Source organism: Cynocephalus volans, chromosome 5 (assembly GCF_027409185.1).
Source record: "Cynocephalus volans isolate mCynVol1 chromosome 5, mCynVol1.pri, whole genome shotgun sequence".
Lineage (NCBI taxonomy): Eukaryota > Metazoa > Chordata > Mammalia > Dermoptera > Cynocephalidae > Cynocephalus > Cynocephalus volans.
The window spans coordinates 20778768-20799217 of record NC_084464.1 but is presented as its reverse complement, the minus strand read 5'-3'; the positions used below and the strand labels follow the sequence as shown (position 1 = coordinate 20799217).

Genomic DNA, 20450 nt, shown 5'->3' with positions numbered 1-20450 from the left:
TGCACCTAAAATGGAAAACTTGTTACCTTCCTGCAGAAATAAACTATGACTTAGGTTTAGACTCCACCACCTCTCAGCCAAGCATCTCCTGTTCTGGCCTCGCGTCTGCCTCACCTAGCTCAGATGAGGGAGAGCTGTTTTTAAGGTGCGAACAACCAGGACTGAGAATGAGAGAAGTTATTTATTTATAGTGACACCTTTCAACTGCTCTTTTTCCCCTCGGGAAATAGAGGCCGGGTTCGGCTTACCCTTTGAATCTAAAACTGCTGGGGTAAGAAGGACGTTAAAGGGTCATGGCTTAGTCTGTCCCCTCTAGCCAGGGATTGTTGTTGTCCTGAGCAATGCAAATGGGAAATCGATTGACCACCTCTTGAGGAATTCCTCCTAATGGACATACACTCAGTTATGCAACACATGTGCTCTTGAAAAGTGCTTTGTAAAACATAATTTTTGTACAGAAGGTGATTTGAAAATGCATTAGTGGTTTTATTTAAAGGAATTCAACAATAAATCTTTATTTTCCTTTTTTTTTTAAACAAAGGATTCTAATATCATGCAAATGGATATTCCCTAATTTATATGCATTTGTAAATTTAGACTTCGTATTAGATTTTCTTCAGGCAAGGCACATCTGTACTTAGTGCTGTCAGAGTCAACAAGCTGTTTCTGGTATCTAACTGCATCTTTCCTCCTGTAATTCTGAGATATTTTCTTATTCTGTTCAATTGACTCATTCTTACTACCAAACCTTGAAGGAGTCATTAGAATTTGCTAGTAAATGAAAGAGAAAATCCATCCCTTGTAACATTCACAAAAGCATCATCTTGGTTTTGGCCGTGACCCCTAGAAGTCCACTGACATTAATTTCTTCCCAGCACGTATCCCCACCTGACATTGTCATGTTCGCTTGTGTCTCCCCTACTACAATGTAAGCATCCCCAGGGCTTTGTTGATTCTTGAATTCATCACTGTATCATAAGCATCAGAAGTATACGAGGCATTCAATATTCATTTTTCAATTAATGCATTTCTATTTATCTCAAATTGCTATGGTATTTGGGACTACACAGGGTGATGAAGAGCTCCCCACTTTTTAAAATTCTTTTAACACTGATGCCTTCCTGCATGTCCACGCTCCTTATTATCACCCACTGCCTTAGGCATTATCATAGGAATTACTTTAAGGATAGGAGGACAGCTTCTTTTCAAACTCAAGTGTATCTATGTCTTTTCAGTGAGTCAAACCATAAGAGCCAACAGAACAAATTGGTAGGCAGGACCTACTCCCGGCTTCTTTTCTCTCTCTACTTCTGGTGGGCTCTTTGTCCAGCCAAGCCAATGGGGTCATGATTCAGTTTTTGGCCAAGGAAGGGTCCTTGCTGCATTACTGTGCTTGTACAGGATTTGGTGTCTTGTACCATTCAAAGAAGAAACAGAAAAGACTGGAAACAATGTGAGCACAGAACCTGGATCTAGCAGCAGATCTATCAGAAAGAAACAATTTAATGTTCCAGTATGACCCAGAATGACACAGGAACTTACAGCAGCTGTGGATCAATAGTACCTGGTACTTGCAACTCAGGAAAGTTTTGCTGACTGATGAATGGTGAAATGATGCAAAAATGGTGCCTGAGCTAGGACACTCAGTATATTTACTTCTTTGCACTTTCAAGTTATTATTTTGGGAACATCCTATTGCTCCAAGTGCAATGGGAAAAAAAGAAAAAGAAGTTGGAACAAAAATCCACTTAGTCACTTACTCACCTTTTTACTTAAGTGGGGACCATTGGTCCTCCCAGTGCTTCTCTGTACTGATGGTGGCACTTGATATACACTCTGTTCTTGGCTGCCATGGCCAGTGGGTACTTGGTAAATTCCCTGACTTTGGTAGGAAGGTGGTACTTGGAAGATGGTGTCGTGAGGAGCAGCCTGTGGGTTTGGCACTTGTTAGAGCTTCTGTTGGCCAAAGGTCTGGTGCATTAGTCCGGATGCAGGCTGGTCGTGGCTAGAGGAGGTCTCCTGCATGGGGCCAATCAGGAGCTTCACCCGGTTGCCTGGGACAATGCCTTGCTGACCGTGCAAGGAGCACAGCCACCATCCTTCCAGTTCCCCTGTGTTCTGCTCTGTGACGGTCAGGATGTCTCCCTTGCGAAAGGCCAGTTCCTCAGCACACTCGGGGACATTGTCATATAACGCCCTTGCCATAAGATTCTAGGAAGGAAGGAACAGAGGGAAATTGTGTTAGAATACCAGCTCAATCTCTTTAACACCTACAGCCCATGCCCGTCTGGAGAGGCACCCTTCCTGGAAAGAGAGAAAAATAAATCTGAACAATAGCCTGTAAAGAGAAAAACAGATGGTGCAGACAAAAGACAGATACATACATACTGTGTCTGCCACCAGTGACATCAGACTGCCTCCTCGGAAAAGCTCAAAACACCAGAAGAGTTCTTTCCTCTAGCAGTAGAGGCTGTGCCAAGGAATTCTGAGTAGCACTGTTAAAGAGTTAGGGAATGGTTCACGACACAAAACGTTTCTCTTCCTTTTTAAAAGTGAGCTTGCAGGGAAAAAAAATTCCAAGATATCCAGATGTACCACAATGGACATTTCTCAATTTTTTCATATATTGGAAGTGAAAAGACAAAGATAATCCCAAAGACACACACTACAAATGGCATTTATATTTGGTGCTGAAATATAAACAAAAGCACACATGTATGCCTTGGCAGGGCTTAAAAAATCTCATTCTCTGATGGTCGAGAGGTCCTTGGATCTGCAGAGAGTCTACAAGTGAGGCACACAGATACGCATGACCAGTGAGCACGGAGCACACAGTGACAGCAGTCTCCATCTCCAGGTTTGATGGCAGGAAGCTACAAGGACTTTATTAGGATGCAGGTAGATGCCAACTCTTTCTCTTTTGGTCTTTTGCTCGTACCTTTCCTGAGGGCCTCCCCACCCCACCACTTTATCACCCACTTCTTGAACCTCACCACTCACGTCTGAAAGCCTGAGCCTTCCCCTTTCATGGGCCCACAACACTCCCTCTCTGTATGAAGGCCTGTCTGGCACATTCAGGACTAAGCAGACAGCCAAAGTCAGGCATTCAGCATAGAGTGGGCAGGCAGTACGTGCTGACATTCCTGGAAGCCTTTCAAAGGCTCTGAAGATCTCATTTCTTAGCGTTAGTAATGTTTCCCAGCACGCTGGCAGCCCTTACCGCAGGCCTGCCCCTTCCCAGCGTGCGGAGAAGCCAGGGACCAGTGTCAATTCATCGCAAGCGCTCGGAACACTCCAAGTGACCTCCCCAGTTAAATGTCTGGATGCATTTAATGCCATTGCGGTGGGGCTCACTTATGGGAGAAAGGACTGATTGGATGGAGTATGTTCGTGACTTTGTTTCACACCATAAGAGATTCATGGAATTTTCGGCTATTGTTGTTCAGACTTTTGCCCCTCTGTTTTCTTCTCTAGAAATGTGGACTTGATCTTCCAGCCTTGTGCTTTTCATTTCTTTATTGCTGACATACATTAATCATTTCCCCCGTACTCTGCCCCATAACCCCAGGGCTTGCACTGAGTGCTGTTCTCCGCTGCGGAGTGGCTGCGCGACTCTGTAAGGGGTCTGCCCTCTGCTTGGTAGTCAGCAAGGGGTCCCATTCTACGACTGTTAGCCAGGCTCCTCTTAGTCAGTGAAACTACTCGACTTAAGGAAGGGAGATAAAGCCATAGAGAACTATATTCAGGAAGCTTTGTGATAGTCGTCAAGGATAACGCTGATGTCCTTTTTTGTGACAGCTATGAGATCCAGGAAGTGTGTGACATGGACAGGTGAGTGGTGAAGGAAGCTAAAGGAAACTGCGGTGTTTGTGTTTCAGGTGAAGAAGGTTTACTTAGCAGTTACATTCTAGGAAGCTTTGAGTTTCTTCTAACAATTGAAAGTTCACATACGTAAAGATAAAATCAGGTAGGACTCTACCCCAGGTGGTGGAACCATTTAAGGATATGTCACAATCCTAAAGTCTCCTCTGTTTCTCTTCTTCCATCTTTTGGGTGTTCTTTAATTAAAAAAAAAATCATAGAGTTACAGAGGACAATATTCTGGTCTTTTGTACCAAAATGATCTCAAGGAAATGACTCCACCAGATTTGTCTCGTGACTATAGAGTGGGGAGAGAACTGACTGCTCTGGTCTCTGTCTGTTTCTTCTGGGCCTGTTCAGCAATTGGCAATGGCTGGGAAGGAAGCCCCCAGAGGAAATCAGGAGAATAGAGTCGGGGCCAGTTCTATGGGAGCTGAGGGCTGATAGCTGTGCAACTATATTGGTACAAAGAAGGGAAAGAAGAGAAGCGGAAACAGACTACAGACCTAGTCCACATAAATTAGCTCAAGGCCTTTGGAGGTGGGCCTCTTCCAGCACCTAGGAACACCTTGAGGCCCTGAAGTAGAGCACGGGACCATGCTGGATTAGAGACAGACAGGAATCCCCGCACGAGAGTCCTTCTGGATGTTCTTTGTCTCCGGCCCAGTATCCTTCCCACCAGCTGGGAAGCAGCAGGTGAATGTTTCTACACTTGCCTCAGGAGCTGATTGTCCAGGACTTCCCAGCAGCCCTCCCCACTGCCCACCGAGATTGGGATTTAGAAAGAGGTCACGGCAAGGATTTAGTGGCACTGATCCCAGCACCTTCCTGACACCTATTCAGTATCCTCTGCCTTGGCTGAACAGGAGTATGAGTTATTTAATATCTGCACACGCTGCAGAGAGTCAATGTCTCCACCCAACCACTGTCTGAAACAGAAGGTTATAGCTCCAGAGACCTTTAGAAATCACCTGAGCCCTTAAGTCCCTGTTTTACAGATAAGGAAACAGGTCTGGGGAGGCCAGTTTATCATTTGCCCAACACCACATTGTTGGTGTCATACATGGAAACAGAACTATGGTCTTTTGGTTCAATTCTTCTTCTAGAACACTATTTTAGCTTTATTATACAGTAAAGCTAAAATAGTCTTTCTGACTGGCCCCAATTCCATGACCAGTTCTTCTCTGCCTACAGAATAAATAGATTCTTGGGGTTTTGGGTCCTGGCTATATTGCTTGAGCAGATCACTTCTCTTCTTTTTGCCTTGACTGCTTCATCCTTACAGTAAGAATGAGGATGATAATACCCATCTCGTGAGTTTGCCATTAGAGAATTAACTCTGTAGTGAGTCCTGGTCAACATAACCTCTTGTCTAGTATTTGCTGGCAAACAGCAATAATGAAACTATTGGTTGCATTCCAGAGATCTTCTGAGACAAAATAAAAGTAATTATAATGACGTTACTGGAAAAATTATGTATAAATCTCATCAGAAGGGGAGATAAGAGAGCTATGCAATTCTAGATCCAATGGATGTTTGGCAGAGATTGGCAGCTAGAGGCTGGCAAAGCACCAACACAGTTGGGGCACAGAACTTGAAAGCCAGAAGGAACTTTAAACAACTGTAGCCCAGCTCGTTGTCTTTACAAATCAGAGAAATGAGGCTTAAGAAGTTAAAGATTTGCCAAGTCACCCGGCAAGAAGGCCTTAGAGCTGGGACAGGAATTCAGGCCTCTTGTCTCCAGGCTGTAAAGTCAAACACATATGCTACAAAAGCTGCAGCTTTAGTCAGGATAGGAAATTGGCATTTAGGGTTGTAAACCCTATCTGGGGGGACCCCAACTGTAGCAGCCTCTAGCATTGATCCCCATCCTGAGCTCTCTTGACACTCTTCTCCTTTTGGCTTCCATGATACCACTTCCTGGTTTCCCTCTTCTCTTGCCTGCTCAAAGTCCTTCTCCATCACAGACCATTTTCCCCTTTTCCCCCATACGGTCGTGTTCCAAAGGGATCTCTCCTTTGCACTTTCCTCCTCCTCTGTGTGCTCACTCTCCACAGGAAATCTCATCCGTGGGCATCTGAACACACAGACAGTACCTAAATCCATAGCTCCAGCCACGTATTTCTCCTGCACTCCAGTCGCTTATTTCCAGTTGTCTGATGGGCGTCTTCATCTCTCACTCAACAAGGGCAAGGTCCTCTTTGCCCTACTCTCCCGCTCTCGGTTAACAGCACACACACAGCTGCCCAAGGTCGGGGCCTCCGAGGCTTGCTAAGGCTCTTCACAGCCTGAAACCCAGCCAGCGGGGTCCTGCCTTCCACCTCGCTGCCACTCCGAGCTCTGGTCCTCTGTGACTTTCTTCTTCTGAGCACAGTACTTGCTTCCCAACTAGTGTTCCTGCACTCACCTTCTCCCCACCTCAAAACCCATCTTCCACATGACCAGAATGGTTACCTTCTCCCCACACCCTGTCTCCACTTCTCTGCCACACCGTTTCTTGTACTGCCCCCTTCAAGACTGCAAACTCCTTAAGTTCAGGGGTGCTGTCTAACTCCTTTCGTCTAATTTTGGAACTTTAGCTCAGTGTCTGGAACAAAATGCACACTTACTAAATGTCTGATAAATTGAAACGGATTCTGGACGCTGATTTTCCAATTCTCTGCAGGGAGGGCAAAATTGTTTTTCTAGAGAATTCAGTAAGACATTCAGTTAAAAATTTCAGATGGAAGGGGGGAAGATGAACTAACCAGAAGGACAAATGGCGTGTCCACGTCTCTCAAGCCTCACAGCCAGAGAATATGGGAGACAGCAAGCAGTAGAGTGGCTGCCCCTCCCTAGTAAAACAGGATAATGACATAGATGTCTGCAACTACCAAGCAAACAGGAAGGCCAAGAACTGACCATCCCAGTGAGAAGGAATACAATGGCTTCTTTAAGAGCCACTTCTCCCTTCAGTGTAGCCATCTGCATCTGGAGGTGGGTGACAGAGCACCATTCAGATACGTTGCCAGAACGTTTGGGTTCTGTTGTTCCTGGTTCCTGAGCTAGGCCTGAGAAGTGGAGAGAAAATCCTGTGCAACTGGCCAGAACTGCGGATGCAGAGAGCGCCCGGTCATGTGACAACTTCTACCCCGCCACTCCCACAACTCCTCCTGCTTTTTTTTTCCCCCAATTGCAATCAGAATGTCAAGAAAGCTTGCTACTCCTACTATCAGGGAAACTATCTGCTTTTCCAAATACAGAGAACTGTGACTTGTAATTTCCATGACCATTCACGCTGTTCTTTCAAGAGAAATGAGACACAATGGCTAATGTGTCACCCACTAAGTCTGATAGCATCATCAATGGCCCAGCTTCCTCTTATTATTTTTACTTCATTCTATATTTATCACACAGGAGATCTCGCTGCCACATTCTCAATGACATGACTTTCCTGTACCCAACCCGCCCCCAAACTGCAGCCCTGGAGTCTGGTGGGCTTGCATGCCTGCGTGCGCACATGCACACGGAGGACAGATGCTGAGAAACACACACACTAAAGGAAATGGCCATTGTCAAGAAAATCAGTCCTAAAGGAAGCAGCTGAGGGATGAACAACAGCAAGGTCAGTCTCAGGGCATACCCGCGAAGAGAAAGAAAGGCTCGTGAGCTTTTGTGCAAGCTGACAAAAGTCAGCTTCTGTCTGAGGACAGTTAAAGTATTTTGGCTATATTTCTTCCCTCCCTTCCGCCATCACCTTTGGGATGTAGAGGGGAATGTGGGCTGTCTCCAAAGAAGGAAAACAGCCATAGTCAGAAAACATGGATATCTACAATTCTGGATTTTGATTCTTGGAATACGTGGTTTATACCTAGGTACTTGCAACCAAAGATCTGGAATGTTGAATTTTTTGAGTTGGATTCTCTTGCGTTTGCTAAGTCACAGACACAAAGTTTTCAAGTACAGGAGTTAGAAGATATGCTACGATCTGAGCTTTTCCTCAGTAATACTTTCTGCTTGCATTCTGACACACTTTTCATTAGGTGATCCGAACTGGTCCACAGAAAGGCAAAAGCAGGATTGCACCTGCTCCCACTAATCCCACTCATACTTCTGACCACTAGTGAGGACTATCCAACATTTCTCACCATTGACTCCCCTGGCACCTGGATTGCATTTCAGCCAATGATGTATATATTCTGGAAAGTGATTCTTCTAAACCCCTGTGATGGTCCAAAATCTTACATGAGTATCTTAGACCCTCTCTGAATCTTGGGACTTTTCCCCAAGTCCTCTTAGATTTTCCAGCTTTGTGAACTTTAGCGATAGCACTCTCTTTTGAGGATTTCTAAGTGGGAGATGCTATAAGAAATGCAACCTTAGACACCTGCCCAAAGGTAGTTTTTCACACGGCATGAAACACCATAAACACTCCCTGTATGAGCTGTGGGGCAGTGCCCTGTGTGTGATTGCCCATAATGCTTTTAGGCTTCTTCACATCTCTTCCTCACCGGCTTATTCTGATTTGACAAGGGATCATTTGGGACCCAGAATTATTTTGGTGGTTCATACACCAAAGTGACGTTATTTCTTCAGAGCTGGTGAAAAGATCTGTTGCTCATTGCAAATTTGAATATTTGGATCTCAGAAAGAAATTTCTGTCTGACCAGATTTGGTAACATGATATGGATAGCTTAGCTGTGAGACTAAAAAGTGTTTCCTCAACTGCTGGGCTCCTCTTCTTCCCTGCACTTGAATGGATGCCATCTACACTCCCTTGGTTTAAGGCTGATGCAGGACAGAAACATTCACACATTGGGATTTGTTTACCACGCACCAACAAAAGCAAATCCCTTGCTTTGTATAAGAAAAATTGCAGGGGGTTGGTAAACAGGCACGCACATGTGTGTGTACGTGTTCAACCTCATAGTCAACTTTTATTATTTCTTGGCCCATGGTGGAAGATGAATTTGACTTCTGACAGTATTTAAAAAAAATAAATTACTTTCTCCCCACAAGACTGATGATCATAAATAATATACATGTTGTTAAGAGTTTAATTTCCCATTCATCTGTGGTCTTTGAGATTTACCTAGGCAACTCCTGAGGGTCTTAAAGAAAGGAGAAGAATGCCGAGGTTTCTATGGGTATGAGACCCAGAAGTGACCCACAGCTTGACCAGAACTGAGTAGAGTTTTAGAGTAAGAAGGTACCATTCTAATGACATCTCCTTGTTTTACGGCCTAGAGGGTCTCATCTCAGATTAGCAGCAGAGCCAGAGCCACCATCTGGTTCCTCTCTCCCACCGGATGAGGATGCCCTTCCTGAGAATCTTCCCCATCTTAGAATTTAGCACTGCTGTTATTAAGCCTTGGAATTTATAAGCATTTGTACCAGGTTGCCTGGTTTTGATAGATTTCAGTACAGTATATTGGCTAAGGATCAAAAACATGGGACAGGCACAAACTCTTTTCAGAGTTCTGTTCCTAGATAAATCTGACTGGAGCCATATAATGATGAAGGCCTGACACCCACTCACCCAAAAGATAGGTCTTATTAATAATAAAACAACCGTCTGGATTTCAGCCAACATTATGGTGTTGGCACTGGATCACATCTATCTGCCTGTCTAGACAAATCCTTCTAGCATCCAGGTATTTGGGGAAGAGAAATGAGAATTAAGTTATAAAGGGATAGGAGACTCCAATCCACTATATTATATTTCCAAAAATGATATCATTTCTTAAAAGGCAAAATGCACAAGTTATAACATCTAATAAAATATTTGAAAGAAGGAAAAGATCTTTCTATTTTTACATTCCCATCTGTCTTATCTTTCTACACCAAAGTATGCAGCCCAGGGTTATATCTTAACCCATCAATACAAATACCTATGAGGGTACTTCAAAAAGCTCATGGAAAAATTCAGTCGAAAGATAATACAAATCTTTCCATGAACTTTTGAAAGACCCCTTGTACAGATACTGGCGACCCTTGACTGTCTCCCAGCCAGAACTCAGTTGATGTAGCTGGATGTCACCCGTGCTGGAACTCTTTTTGATGTCACCTGACCAGGGTTTGGTGTCTGCTTGCTAGAATCCACCTAATCTGTGAGGTCCTCAAAGAGTTGTAAAAAACAGATCCACCCACTTGGCTGAGAGGTGTGTACAGTCCTATACTATCCGTACGGTAGTTGCTGAGCTGTCTCAAGGAAAATCTTTAGAATCTGCAGCTTCTCAGCCAGCAGAGAGAGGAAAGATGCAGGAGCAAATGGGACAGATGAAAGCTCAAAATGGAATCGTTCAATGCCTAGCTGTATAGACAAGCTCTAACCTGTACGTGTTGTACACCAGTTTATGAGAGTCAAATAGCTTTCTTAAAGACACAGTTCTAAATGCATGTTCTGTGATTAGATATACATGCAGAGGAAGACTTTGGAGAATTAAAATTGCCTTACAGATGGTATGATGGTTTTACATTTAACAGGGTGAGACTCTATGCTTCTTAGTATTTCGTGGTATTCGTGTGAACAAATTGGGGCTAAGCATGTAAGAGGAAGTTACTTTTTGGTTAGGACCTGTTACATTTAGCTCAACCTAAGTTGCAATAAAAATTACGGCAAATAGTTCTATGCGGGTATTTTTGTGCTCCTACCACATAAAACCAGTAAGGCCATTATTTTTAAGCAGAAGGACGTAGAAGAGATTAGATCAGTGGTTCTCAATGGGGGGGTTCTCCCCCCAGGGGACATTTGACAAGGATTGGAGACATTTTTTTGGTTGTCACAATGTGGGGGTGTATGTGTGTGTATGTGTGTGTTACTGGCATCTAGTACATAGAGGCCAGGAAGGCTGCTAGACATCCTACAATACACAGGACAGTCCCCCACACCAAGAATTATCTGGCCCTAAATATCAATGGTGCTGAGGTTGAGAAACCCCGGATAGAAGAATGGCACTGGACTGAATTTGGAGAATTTAGTCTCAGTCCTCGTACTGTAAGACTATCGACAATGAAATTACTGCCTTTTGTGCCCCCATTTCCTCACATGCAAAATGGGGATAATAAACATGATCTTAATAAAAATACTATGAGGATTCATGAAATTATATATGCAAAATGCTCTGATTTCTTCAGAAGAAAGGTTCTCCATAAAACCAGAGCACACTTCTTATGATTGCTCTATGATGAGCTCATGAAATTCTGTCTTAAGAACTGTATTCCACCCCCTCAAAAAAAAGATTCCTCCGGGAAAAGAAAACAAACCAGAAATGATCTCATCATGATTCCACCTGCCACACCAAAAACACAGTTCAGAGAAACGAAATTCTTTCCCTTCAGCAATGAGCTAAGCGGAGTCTGTAATTAAGATCTTAACAAGGGAGGCAGGAGGCTGCTGCAGATGCTGGAGGCTACGAGGCACAGAGCTACCATACCAGGTTAAAACAAGAACAACTGAAACACAATCCTCCTCCCTGCTTAGCACTCCCAGGTGTTCCAGACAAGTCCACAGTTCCAAAATAGGCTTGCCTTCATTTCTAACGATGCCTACTTCTGCAAGGAAAAAGAAAAGGAGTACTGTATTATTTACAAGTAAATGTTATTTACCACACTATGTGAAGAATTTGCTTCAATCTACTTTTAAAAAGCCTCTTGATAGTTTCCTGCAAAGGCTGTCAGAGAGAGATGGGGTAATGTCATTGACAGTTGATTGATCTCTGGAGCAGCTTGGGTTCACTGTCTATAGAGTGGCCATGTGTCCCTGAACTTTTCAAGACAGTCTCCAGTTTCAAATATCCTTCCCATTGTCAGACCATATGTCCCATTTCTTGGTTTGTAAAATGTAGATGCATACCCACAGAAAACATATATACTTTAAACCAGAAACAAAGGATATGCTGGCAAGTATATTTCTTTTTAATGGATTTGCCTTGGTTGAATCTAGGATGTGGGAGAAACAAAGGTAGGTGCTGTTGAGAGTCACTGACTCAGACAATGCGTGTGTTCTCAAACTGGCCAGATGGTCTTTATAATGAAACAAGATATATTCCAAGGATCTCCGGACCTCTGCAGATTGTCTAAAAGTCCAGCTTTGCAGCGAGTGGGGTAATGAAGAGGAAGGAGGCTGTGGGCTACCTGTGTTCCTACTGTACCCCTCACTGAGCCCCACGTCAGGGGATGCTCACTGCACTGTGCTAGTGCGGAGTGGGGAGAAGCAGAGAATAGCACTAAATTTCTATCTCAGGGGAGCACTGCAGAGAAACAGGGCTTCAGAATTTTGCTATGCCTGTACTGCTGTGCTAGTACAGCAGTACTGCTGGGCCAGGACCCATTTCCTGCCAAACTCTAAGTCATACCACATATGGCTAGTAACGAGAACAACAAAAAAACTCATCAACAGATGACTGACATGTCCTCACACCAAGAACTCCAAACTCTGAGAAGCCTGCAGTGTCTAGAAGTCCACTTTGCTGTCATTGCCTGTGTGCTGGCTTTGCTTGTTACGGTTATTTTGGGAGGAGCAGGGTGTTGGTGGTGGGCAGAGAAACCTAGATCATTCTATGTCAGTACAGTGCAGAGCTTTGGGGACAGAGAAGCCTTGATGAGTTCTGAGTTAGCCACATCTCCCATGGGAGTGAGGTGCCGAATCAAGGGTAAAAACCTGACTCCCACAAATCAAGAGATTAAGGCTAACTCATAATCACCAAGAGATAGACAGAATTTCTGCCTAAGGAAAAGAAATTAGGAAAAATATTAATGATGCATCATACTGACTAAATACATAATACCTTAATAAGTAGAAAGGAGATCTGGTTTGAATCTTAACCTTACATATGTTTTGGTTACTGTAATTTTTTATTGAGCTTAACAGATAATTCCTGCCCCCCGCAAGAGTAAAGAAAGGAATTAAAATTAATTTCAAAAGAAATATTCTTGTTGTTTGCCATGCTTGTACTTTTACATAACCACGGTTGCTCAGTCTTCACTTCTGATGAACCTTAACGTCAATATCTTACATAGGGAACATTTCTGGTACCATCCTATAGCTATCAGTTTGTGCTATGGGTTGAATGTGCCCCAAAATTCAAGTTTTGGGAACTTGATCTTCATTATAACACTGTTAAGAAGGTGGGAAATCTGATTATAATATTGGAAAGGTGGGACCTTTAGAGGTGACTGGATCTTTAGGACAGTACCCTTGTGAGCAGATTAATCCATTCATGGAATATTGGGTTAATGGTTTCATGGGCAATCATGGGTGTAGACTTGAGACTTTATAAGGAGAGCACATGAAAGCTCTCCTGCCATTCTTGCCATGTGACAACTTGTGTTGCCATAGGATTCTGTGCAGGGTCCCTGGCAAGAAGAAGGCCCTCAACAAACATGGCCCCTGGATCTTGAACTTCCCAGCCTGTAAAACTGGAAGAAATAAATTTCATTTTCTCATAAATTATCCAGTTTCAGGTATTTTGTTATGAACAACAGAAAATGGACTACTACACCTGGACATATTAGAAATATCAAGAGGAATTCTAATTTGCAACACCAATAAGATTTGCAAATAAATACAACACCTCCAAATCACTGGACCCAGCTCTTGAATAAACATCACAAACCACCTGTTTAGAAATCATTTGAGATTAATGGCTGGGGAGAACCTTGGGGGGAAGGGACTAGCTGGGCTTTTTAAGAATAAAGTGGGACTTAGTACTACATGGTGAGGCCCAGGCATATGTACTGGAAAATATTTCACTGACGATTTTAGTATCTCCATGATCAGCTGACTCTTCACCCCACCTCAACCATGAAAATGATTGTCACACAATGTCACTGTTCATATTTTTCTGGAGTGCCCTTTCCATCTTCCTTGAATTCTCCTAGATGGCATTGTTTACCCAAACTATCTTCTAAAAGATACACCTTTCCAGTGGAGGGTGGAAAAGGTCACCATCAAGGCCATTTACGTTAAAATGAAGATTCTTCAGGAAGACAGCCTTTTGCAGCCAGGCTGTAATATTCCCCAGCCATGCGGGGAACTCATTAGCCCGTAAGGATTACCGCAGAGAGATGACTGGAATGTTCAAAGTAAATAAGATGGAAGAGGTGCTGTTGACAAAGTATAAACAGGGATTTTCTTTTTTTTTTTGTCCCCTTTCCATGCCCACCCTCTTTGCAATCATCTATCTCTTAGGAAACTCTCAGCTATTCTCTGGCATTGTAAGTTGGAAACACAGCATTTCTTCCCGATGGTCCCATTTCATTTGTCTTGGCAAGGAGGCCTGCTAGTTAAGTCTACACGTCACTCAGACCAGTGCCACAGTTCTGGTGCCTGGTACATCAAACCAGTTTGTTTAGGTTCCTTTGTAGCCCTTAGATGATCTAAAAATGGATAACCAAGACCTCTTACTTTACATTTCTGTCACTCTAATGACTGCAATAGGACATGTGATAGAGTTTACCCTGAGCTTCTCATATACCCCCCAACTCATCGTCCTTGGGTTTCACCTTTGGTTTTTGAAATTGACAACTTTCTCTTTTCCCCACTAATATTTTTGTTATGGGTGAACAATTCTACCCATAACGATGAATGTTTCCTCTTAAACTTTTATCTGTATAATGCTTCTATATCTACATATCTATATATTTGTATGTGTGTGTATATTATATGTATATAACATAATAGCTGCCATTTATTAAATGGCCTACTATGTGCTAGAAACTGATGGTTGTCATATATTATATTCTTACCACTATCTGATAAGACAGGTATTATTATTCCCATTTTATAAATGAGGAAACGGAGGTCTAAAGTAGCTTACCTAAGATTATACTGTTGGAAAGTACCAAAAGTGGGATTTGAAATAAAACCCATGTTCTCTCCACAATGCCATAGAGCATTAAGACCCTTTTAAATGGCTATTTATATATATATTTTATGCAATTCAACACGGAATTCAATATTTGTTGAATACCCACTATAAGCAAGGTCCTGTAATTTCAGGAATATCAAGTCTTCTGAATAACAATGAAGAAACCAAGTCATTGATACATGAGCAAGCAGGGCCCTCTGCTGTAGGTATGCCTGCAGGTAAGCTGTTAGGTCCCTATATTTAGGACCTACATTTCTACAACACATCTAGGCCTGTAAAATACTCAATACTCAAACATCTTAACCTACTAACTGGGATCTTGACATAATCCTGTCTTTAAGTCTTGAGTCTACACTGTGCTTTCAACATCTATTGAGCACCTACTATCCAAGGAGAGCTGGGTCAGCTGGCATTGTCTGTGCCAGGGGCCATGGTGAGTACATCCTTCACATATTCTCTTGGGCCTTAGAACCAAAGTAGGAGGCAGTTATTATTATTCCTATTTTACAGATAAAACTGAGGCTCGGAGAGCTTAACTTGTCCAAGATCACAGAGCTTTAGGCCACAAGAAACAGAAATGCCCTTCCCCAAAGCCTGCACCCCATCCTGTCTCTGATTACAAGAGCATATAAGACTGAGTCCCTGACCCCTCAAGGCGTAACAGATCCTAAATCATGCATTTTAATCAAGGACTTGTCTGTCAATCTGCCTGTGCTCGCAAACAAAGGATGGGTCTCTCATATTCAGTGGGGCTTACTTAAAACTGGACAATGAAATTGGCAACGTGCGTGAGTTCCAGGTGTCATTTAGATAGTCATTTGATTGAAGGGGGTTAATAAGTAAGGTAGTGCTAACAGAGTAGGGATTATAGGACAGTCCAGGAGACAGAGGTTTAGGCTTTTGACTGTTCTATAGAGTGGACAGATGAAGATGAGTAGACTTTACTAGTGGGAAGACAGAGACCACTCAACTCAAGCAGGCACAAAGAGACGGCAAATGAACGTGAGGTCTCAAATTTCCCACGGCAGAGTCCAAGCAGAGGGAAAGGTTAGGGGTGCAGAATGTGCATTAAGGGTGTCATATCCATGTGATGGGAGATATGAGCTCCAGAGAAGTCTGATATTAGAGAAGCATCAAGCATGTTTGAATGAAAAAATAAGAGCCCAGGAGAGGCCATAAAGGCACAAAAGGAGAAGAGAATTTTCAAGGGGGCTTAAAAAGTAGAGAGGAAGGTTTTTTTCTTTTGAAGCCTGGGAGAGCTGGTGGTGGAGGGGAGGGGGGACAGGAGGCCACTGAGGAATTGTGAGAACAGGACTGATGTGTATTACGGCAAGGAAAGGATGCTTAAGGAATTCTTTGTATGTTATACACTGCGCAACCGGCAAAATTCGGTATTATCAGATCATCTTCAGTTCAGTAAAGACTTTGATCTCTGTGTAGGTAAGTCATGTAGCTCCACAAATGGGTTTGCGAAATAAATAAATACATAATTAAGTTAATATTTTTCAAAGCATTTTTTAATGCTATTAAATTCATAGATCTCATATAAGATTCAAAAAGGAGAGGGGCAGGAGACCTAAACTTGGATTGGGGGCAACAAATCATTTAGAGAAAAATAAAGAATTTAAAACCAAAATTTCAAAGCAAGGAAAGTATTCAGAACTCTATAGGCTATAAATGATTATACTGACCAGAGTCGATTATACGAGTATAATTAATTTATGCAGCAGCCCTACTACTCCCGTGGATACCCTCTTAAAATAGGCCAGGACACTGGGGCTCAGACCTTGCCCTTGAGATCATCAGCAGTCTCTTTGGGGGGCATGTCCTCCTACCATTAGCTTGAGAAAATAAAATTATTTACGAAGTTGCCCTCAATAGCTTTTTATAACATACATTTTCTCCTTTTCCTGTCCTACCTTACCTCCCCATTAGACCAGAATGCAAGTCTGAACTTCAGACTATAGTTTTCTTAATTGTATTGTAAATTCTATTTATTGCATGATAGACTAGGTAAATAATTTAGAATTTTAACGTAGGCACATAAAGGTTCAGAAATTTGGCAAAGGCACAAAAACTGCTCAGCCATTAGAGGTCAGACTGGCAGTGCCAGCTGTGCACCTGGAGCAGGCCTGGGCCTGGAGTGGGCGGGGCTCCAGGCCTGGCCTGCTCAGCATGGGCAGGGCCTCTGGGCTGCGGCTTAAACACAGCTGCCTGGAGACCCTTCCATCGCCCTCCTGGCAAACAGCTACAGGCATCCACCTCCAGACCCTGAGGAGGGAGCTTTCACTGGGCCAGCAAGCCAAGGCCATCAAGGCAAATCCCATCCCCCATTTAGAACATGCTTTGTATATTAAGGAGATATGTGGAAAACTCTTAATAAACTAAGCCCCCATAATTTACTATCCCATAACCACAGCAGACTGAATCCTTTCTAAGAGAAGTGGAACATTAAGTACACACAATAGTGACTGCAGCCTTCCCATGAACAAATAAAAAACATAAAATGAAATAAAATAGACTAAATATGTGGTAACCAAAAAAGTTTACCCAAAGTAATGGCTAACATTCCATAGTTCTTGTGATTATTGCAAATACATTGCTGCCTGGTCTGGAGCTGTTTATATTAAGTGCAAAAATGAATGGAGGTTGGTTGTTCTCTAGTTATGGTCCCCAAAGCAGCCAAACCAGATAATCTGGTTAACAACAACAAAAATCTTATAGGGCCTGATTTATAAATCTCTTAATGAACAGTTTTAAGTCTGAGCTAAATTTATGGTGCATAGAGCAATGTAAGATTGTACAGATAGGTCCTGACTCCGGGATTTTACAATCTAATAATTATCTGATTTTACTACCTAAGTGGCTCAAATTAAACAAATAACTGCCAAATGTGCATTTTACATTGCTTTGTGGAGTTACTAACAAAAAATAAGAATCTATCCTGCAGGAATATTTGGGATGAAATAGAGTACTGAACTTTCTGGGAGAAGAAAACACTAGTCAGAAGGGTATTTTAGGGAGGTCAAAGTTGGTTCTTTCCCTTTTTCTTAATAGTGGTTGTGAGTTCTGGAGCCAGATCGCCTTAGTTTGAATCCCATCTCACCAGTTTATCGCTGTGTGGCATTGGATAAATTACTCAGCTTCTCTGAGCCACAATTTCCACATTTAAAAAGGAATATAAAAATAATATCCACCTCATAGAGTTACTGGGAGAGTTAAATCTGACAATCCTACATTGCCATGGTAATTTATCATGCCACTACTTTTGTATCATCTCCTCTACTTAAAATGACAAAACTCTCCTGAAATAAAGTTGTTCATTATTAACTAGAGACTTTATAAGACTTTATAAGAAAGGGAAAGTGGACTGCTTCAGGTATTGGTTCATTTTACAGTAACTATAGGGTGTCAAACTCATTTGTTCGGTAGGAAGAGTCAGTATTTTTGCTAGTAAAGGGGTCCACAAGCTAAAAGAAATCATGCATTTACATCATTTGGCAGGGTGTTCAACACTAGTAAGACCCAGCAAGAGGCAGGCTTTCTCCATGAATGCCAATTGCAATTCACAGCATCAGTTGCCATGATATTTTCTTTCCACAAAGAGTAAAGATAGACATGATGAAGTCACTGAATAAAAATGACTTTAGACTTGGTCACTTTCTAGATTGCAGCACTCAGTGGTAAAAATGTATAAATGTCATAGATGGAAAGGCACTTACACTCCCCAGTAATAAACGTATGAATATATTTCCCTTCCGCCTCCCCCACAAACCAGTTTTTATTCAGCAACAGGGAAAGGGGGGGACAGAGAAATCAGTCCAGTCTCATTAATATCTAGTCCTATCACTGTTCTAAATAAGGCAACTGTGGAAATACAGGGAGAACCATTTCAAGAAAGAGAACTTCCTGCCAGGTAGAAGGACTTGTTACTGGCTGCGACCTGAAGTCAGATATTAGTAGCCTTCAGGGTTGTCCTTCCATCTCAGCGTCCCTACTGATGCAGACACTGGAAAGCTGACAGTACAGTGATAACTGATACCTGTGTCTTCCACAGTTGTAACCTTTTGAGAACTATAACTCATGTATTACAATAAAGACTTCCAACATTTAGATTTAGAACAAGTTATAGCTTTTGAACAAAAGATTTATCACTGAGGTTAGCCAGTGGCTATTAGCTAGTCCAAGTATTTCCAACCTTACATCAAAAATGGAGGAGCCAGAGCTAGATAATTTGGAAAGAGTTCCCAGCTAGCACAATCCTGAAGGTGAGACGGTTAATACAAATTGTCAATCCCAAAGCATAGCCACCTTGCCAAGATTCATTTTAATAATAACACTTTTGTTTAAAAGCAGTGGGACCCAAGTCTATTCACCATCCAAGAAAAATTCATGCCCCGCTCATTGCAATCTGCATCTGTACCGTGTGCCCTGGAAGCTGCTTGCCTCCTTGGATAGGGGCGACTTAAACAAATGGGATATGCTGAGCAAACTAATTTTTTTTTGCCAAGATAAACACACAAACAATGGTGCGAAACGTATTGGAAAATAACGCTGCCAGAGTATTATGACTATGACACTAAGCTCTGGGCACAATAAGCCAGCCGGAGCCTTCATACTCTTCAGTCCATTCAAACTCCAATGAAAGTGTTTTCAAGAAATGTCTAATACTCGTTTATTCTTACATCCATCACCACCTAGGATGTCACAAATCTCCATCAGCTGTGTAATAGTATCTGGGCTTTTAATTTCTCCCACCAAAAGTGGGCAAACTGCCTCCTAGACCAAACGCTTAAAAGCAGAGGCTGAAAACCCTTAAGAGCCAGTCTGAGACTCAGCAGTTCCGACTCTCTTACTACGGCTCCCCAGGGCAGTGGAGGCCAGGCCGGGGGCAGCCGCCGAGACCGGAGCTCATGCGTGCTGCGATGCAAGTCAGACACCCTCCGACCCGCGGGGCGAGTCTGACTTCTCACCACGTCGTTTCCCCGGCAACTTTCAGCGCGGACGGGCTCGGGTGCACGGTGAAGACCCGGAGTGGGTCTCGGAGACTGGATCTCTGCTGGCATACCAACCTCAGGGACCCAGTCCCATCTCAGACCCCTCCCGGGCACAGAAGAGGTCCGCGCAAAGAAGTTGTCACAGTGGGAAGCAGACACAGCCTCCAGCTGCCAAGGAGGCCTTAGGTAAAAGGCACTCTCTTACCTTGTACTTCATTTCGGCGGCGGTGAATGGAGCCGTTTTCCTACACTAGTTAGACAGCATGAAGCGCTGGAGTGTCCGCCCCTCCATTGTGTGCAGTGCCGGGCGCAAGCGAGAGGGGTCCCCGGGCAGAGCCGGTTCGTCAGTCGCCGCGCGCCTTCCCAAAGCCTCTGAGCTCACTGTTTGGATTGAGGCAGACGATCACAGCCTTCATTTGCATACCGCCCCGCCATTGGCTAGTGCGGCAAGGTAATACTCAAGCCCCGCCCACTCCTTAACTTCTGAAAAACTCCTGACAAAGGGCTTGTAACGTGATCATTTCTTTTTACATTATCAACAAGGGTGGAAAATAAAACAGAAAGTGGGAAACCGCGCCCGAAGAAAATAAAAAAACTACCCCCCCTTGTTTCCCCCCATATACGAAGAAAGAAAGGAAGGAAGAAAGAAAGGAAACCAGGAAAAGGGGATAAATTCTTTTTAAGATTAACCTAAGTTTTAAAGAAACCGAAGTCACAAAGCGGTCTGACAGTCGCGCTTCCT

The 20450-nt window shown here is 43.1% G+C and overlaps 1 protein-coding gene across 1 annotated transcript; it reads right to left on the bottom strand.

Moving 5' to 3' along the window:
* Positions 1-465: 465 nt before the first annotated feature.
* Positions 466-20066, bottom strand: LOC134378060 (enhancer of filamentation 1-like). The gene is made up of 2 exons (XM_063096982.1): positions 19914-20066; positions 466-2211 (listed from the first exon to the last, which is right to left on the bottom strand). The coding sequence occupies exons 1-2, from the start codon at positions 19923-19925 to the stop codon at positions 1948-1950; spliced, it is 276 nt and encodes a 91-aa protein (XP_062953052.1). The 5' UTR covers positions 19926-20066; the 3' UTR covers positions 466-1947.
* Positions 20067-20450: the final 384 nt, after the last annotated feature.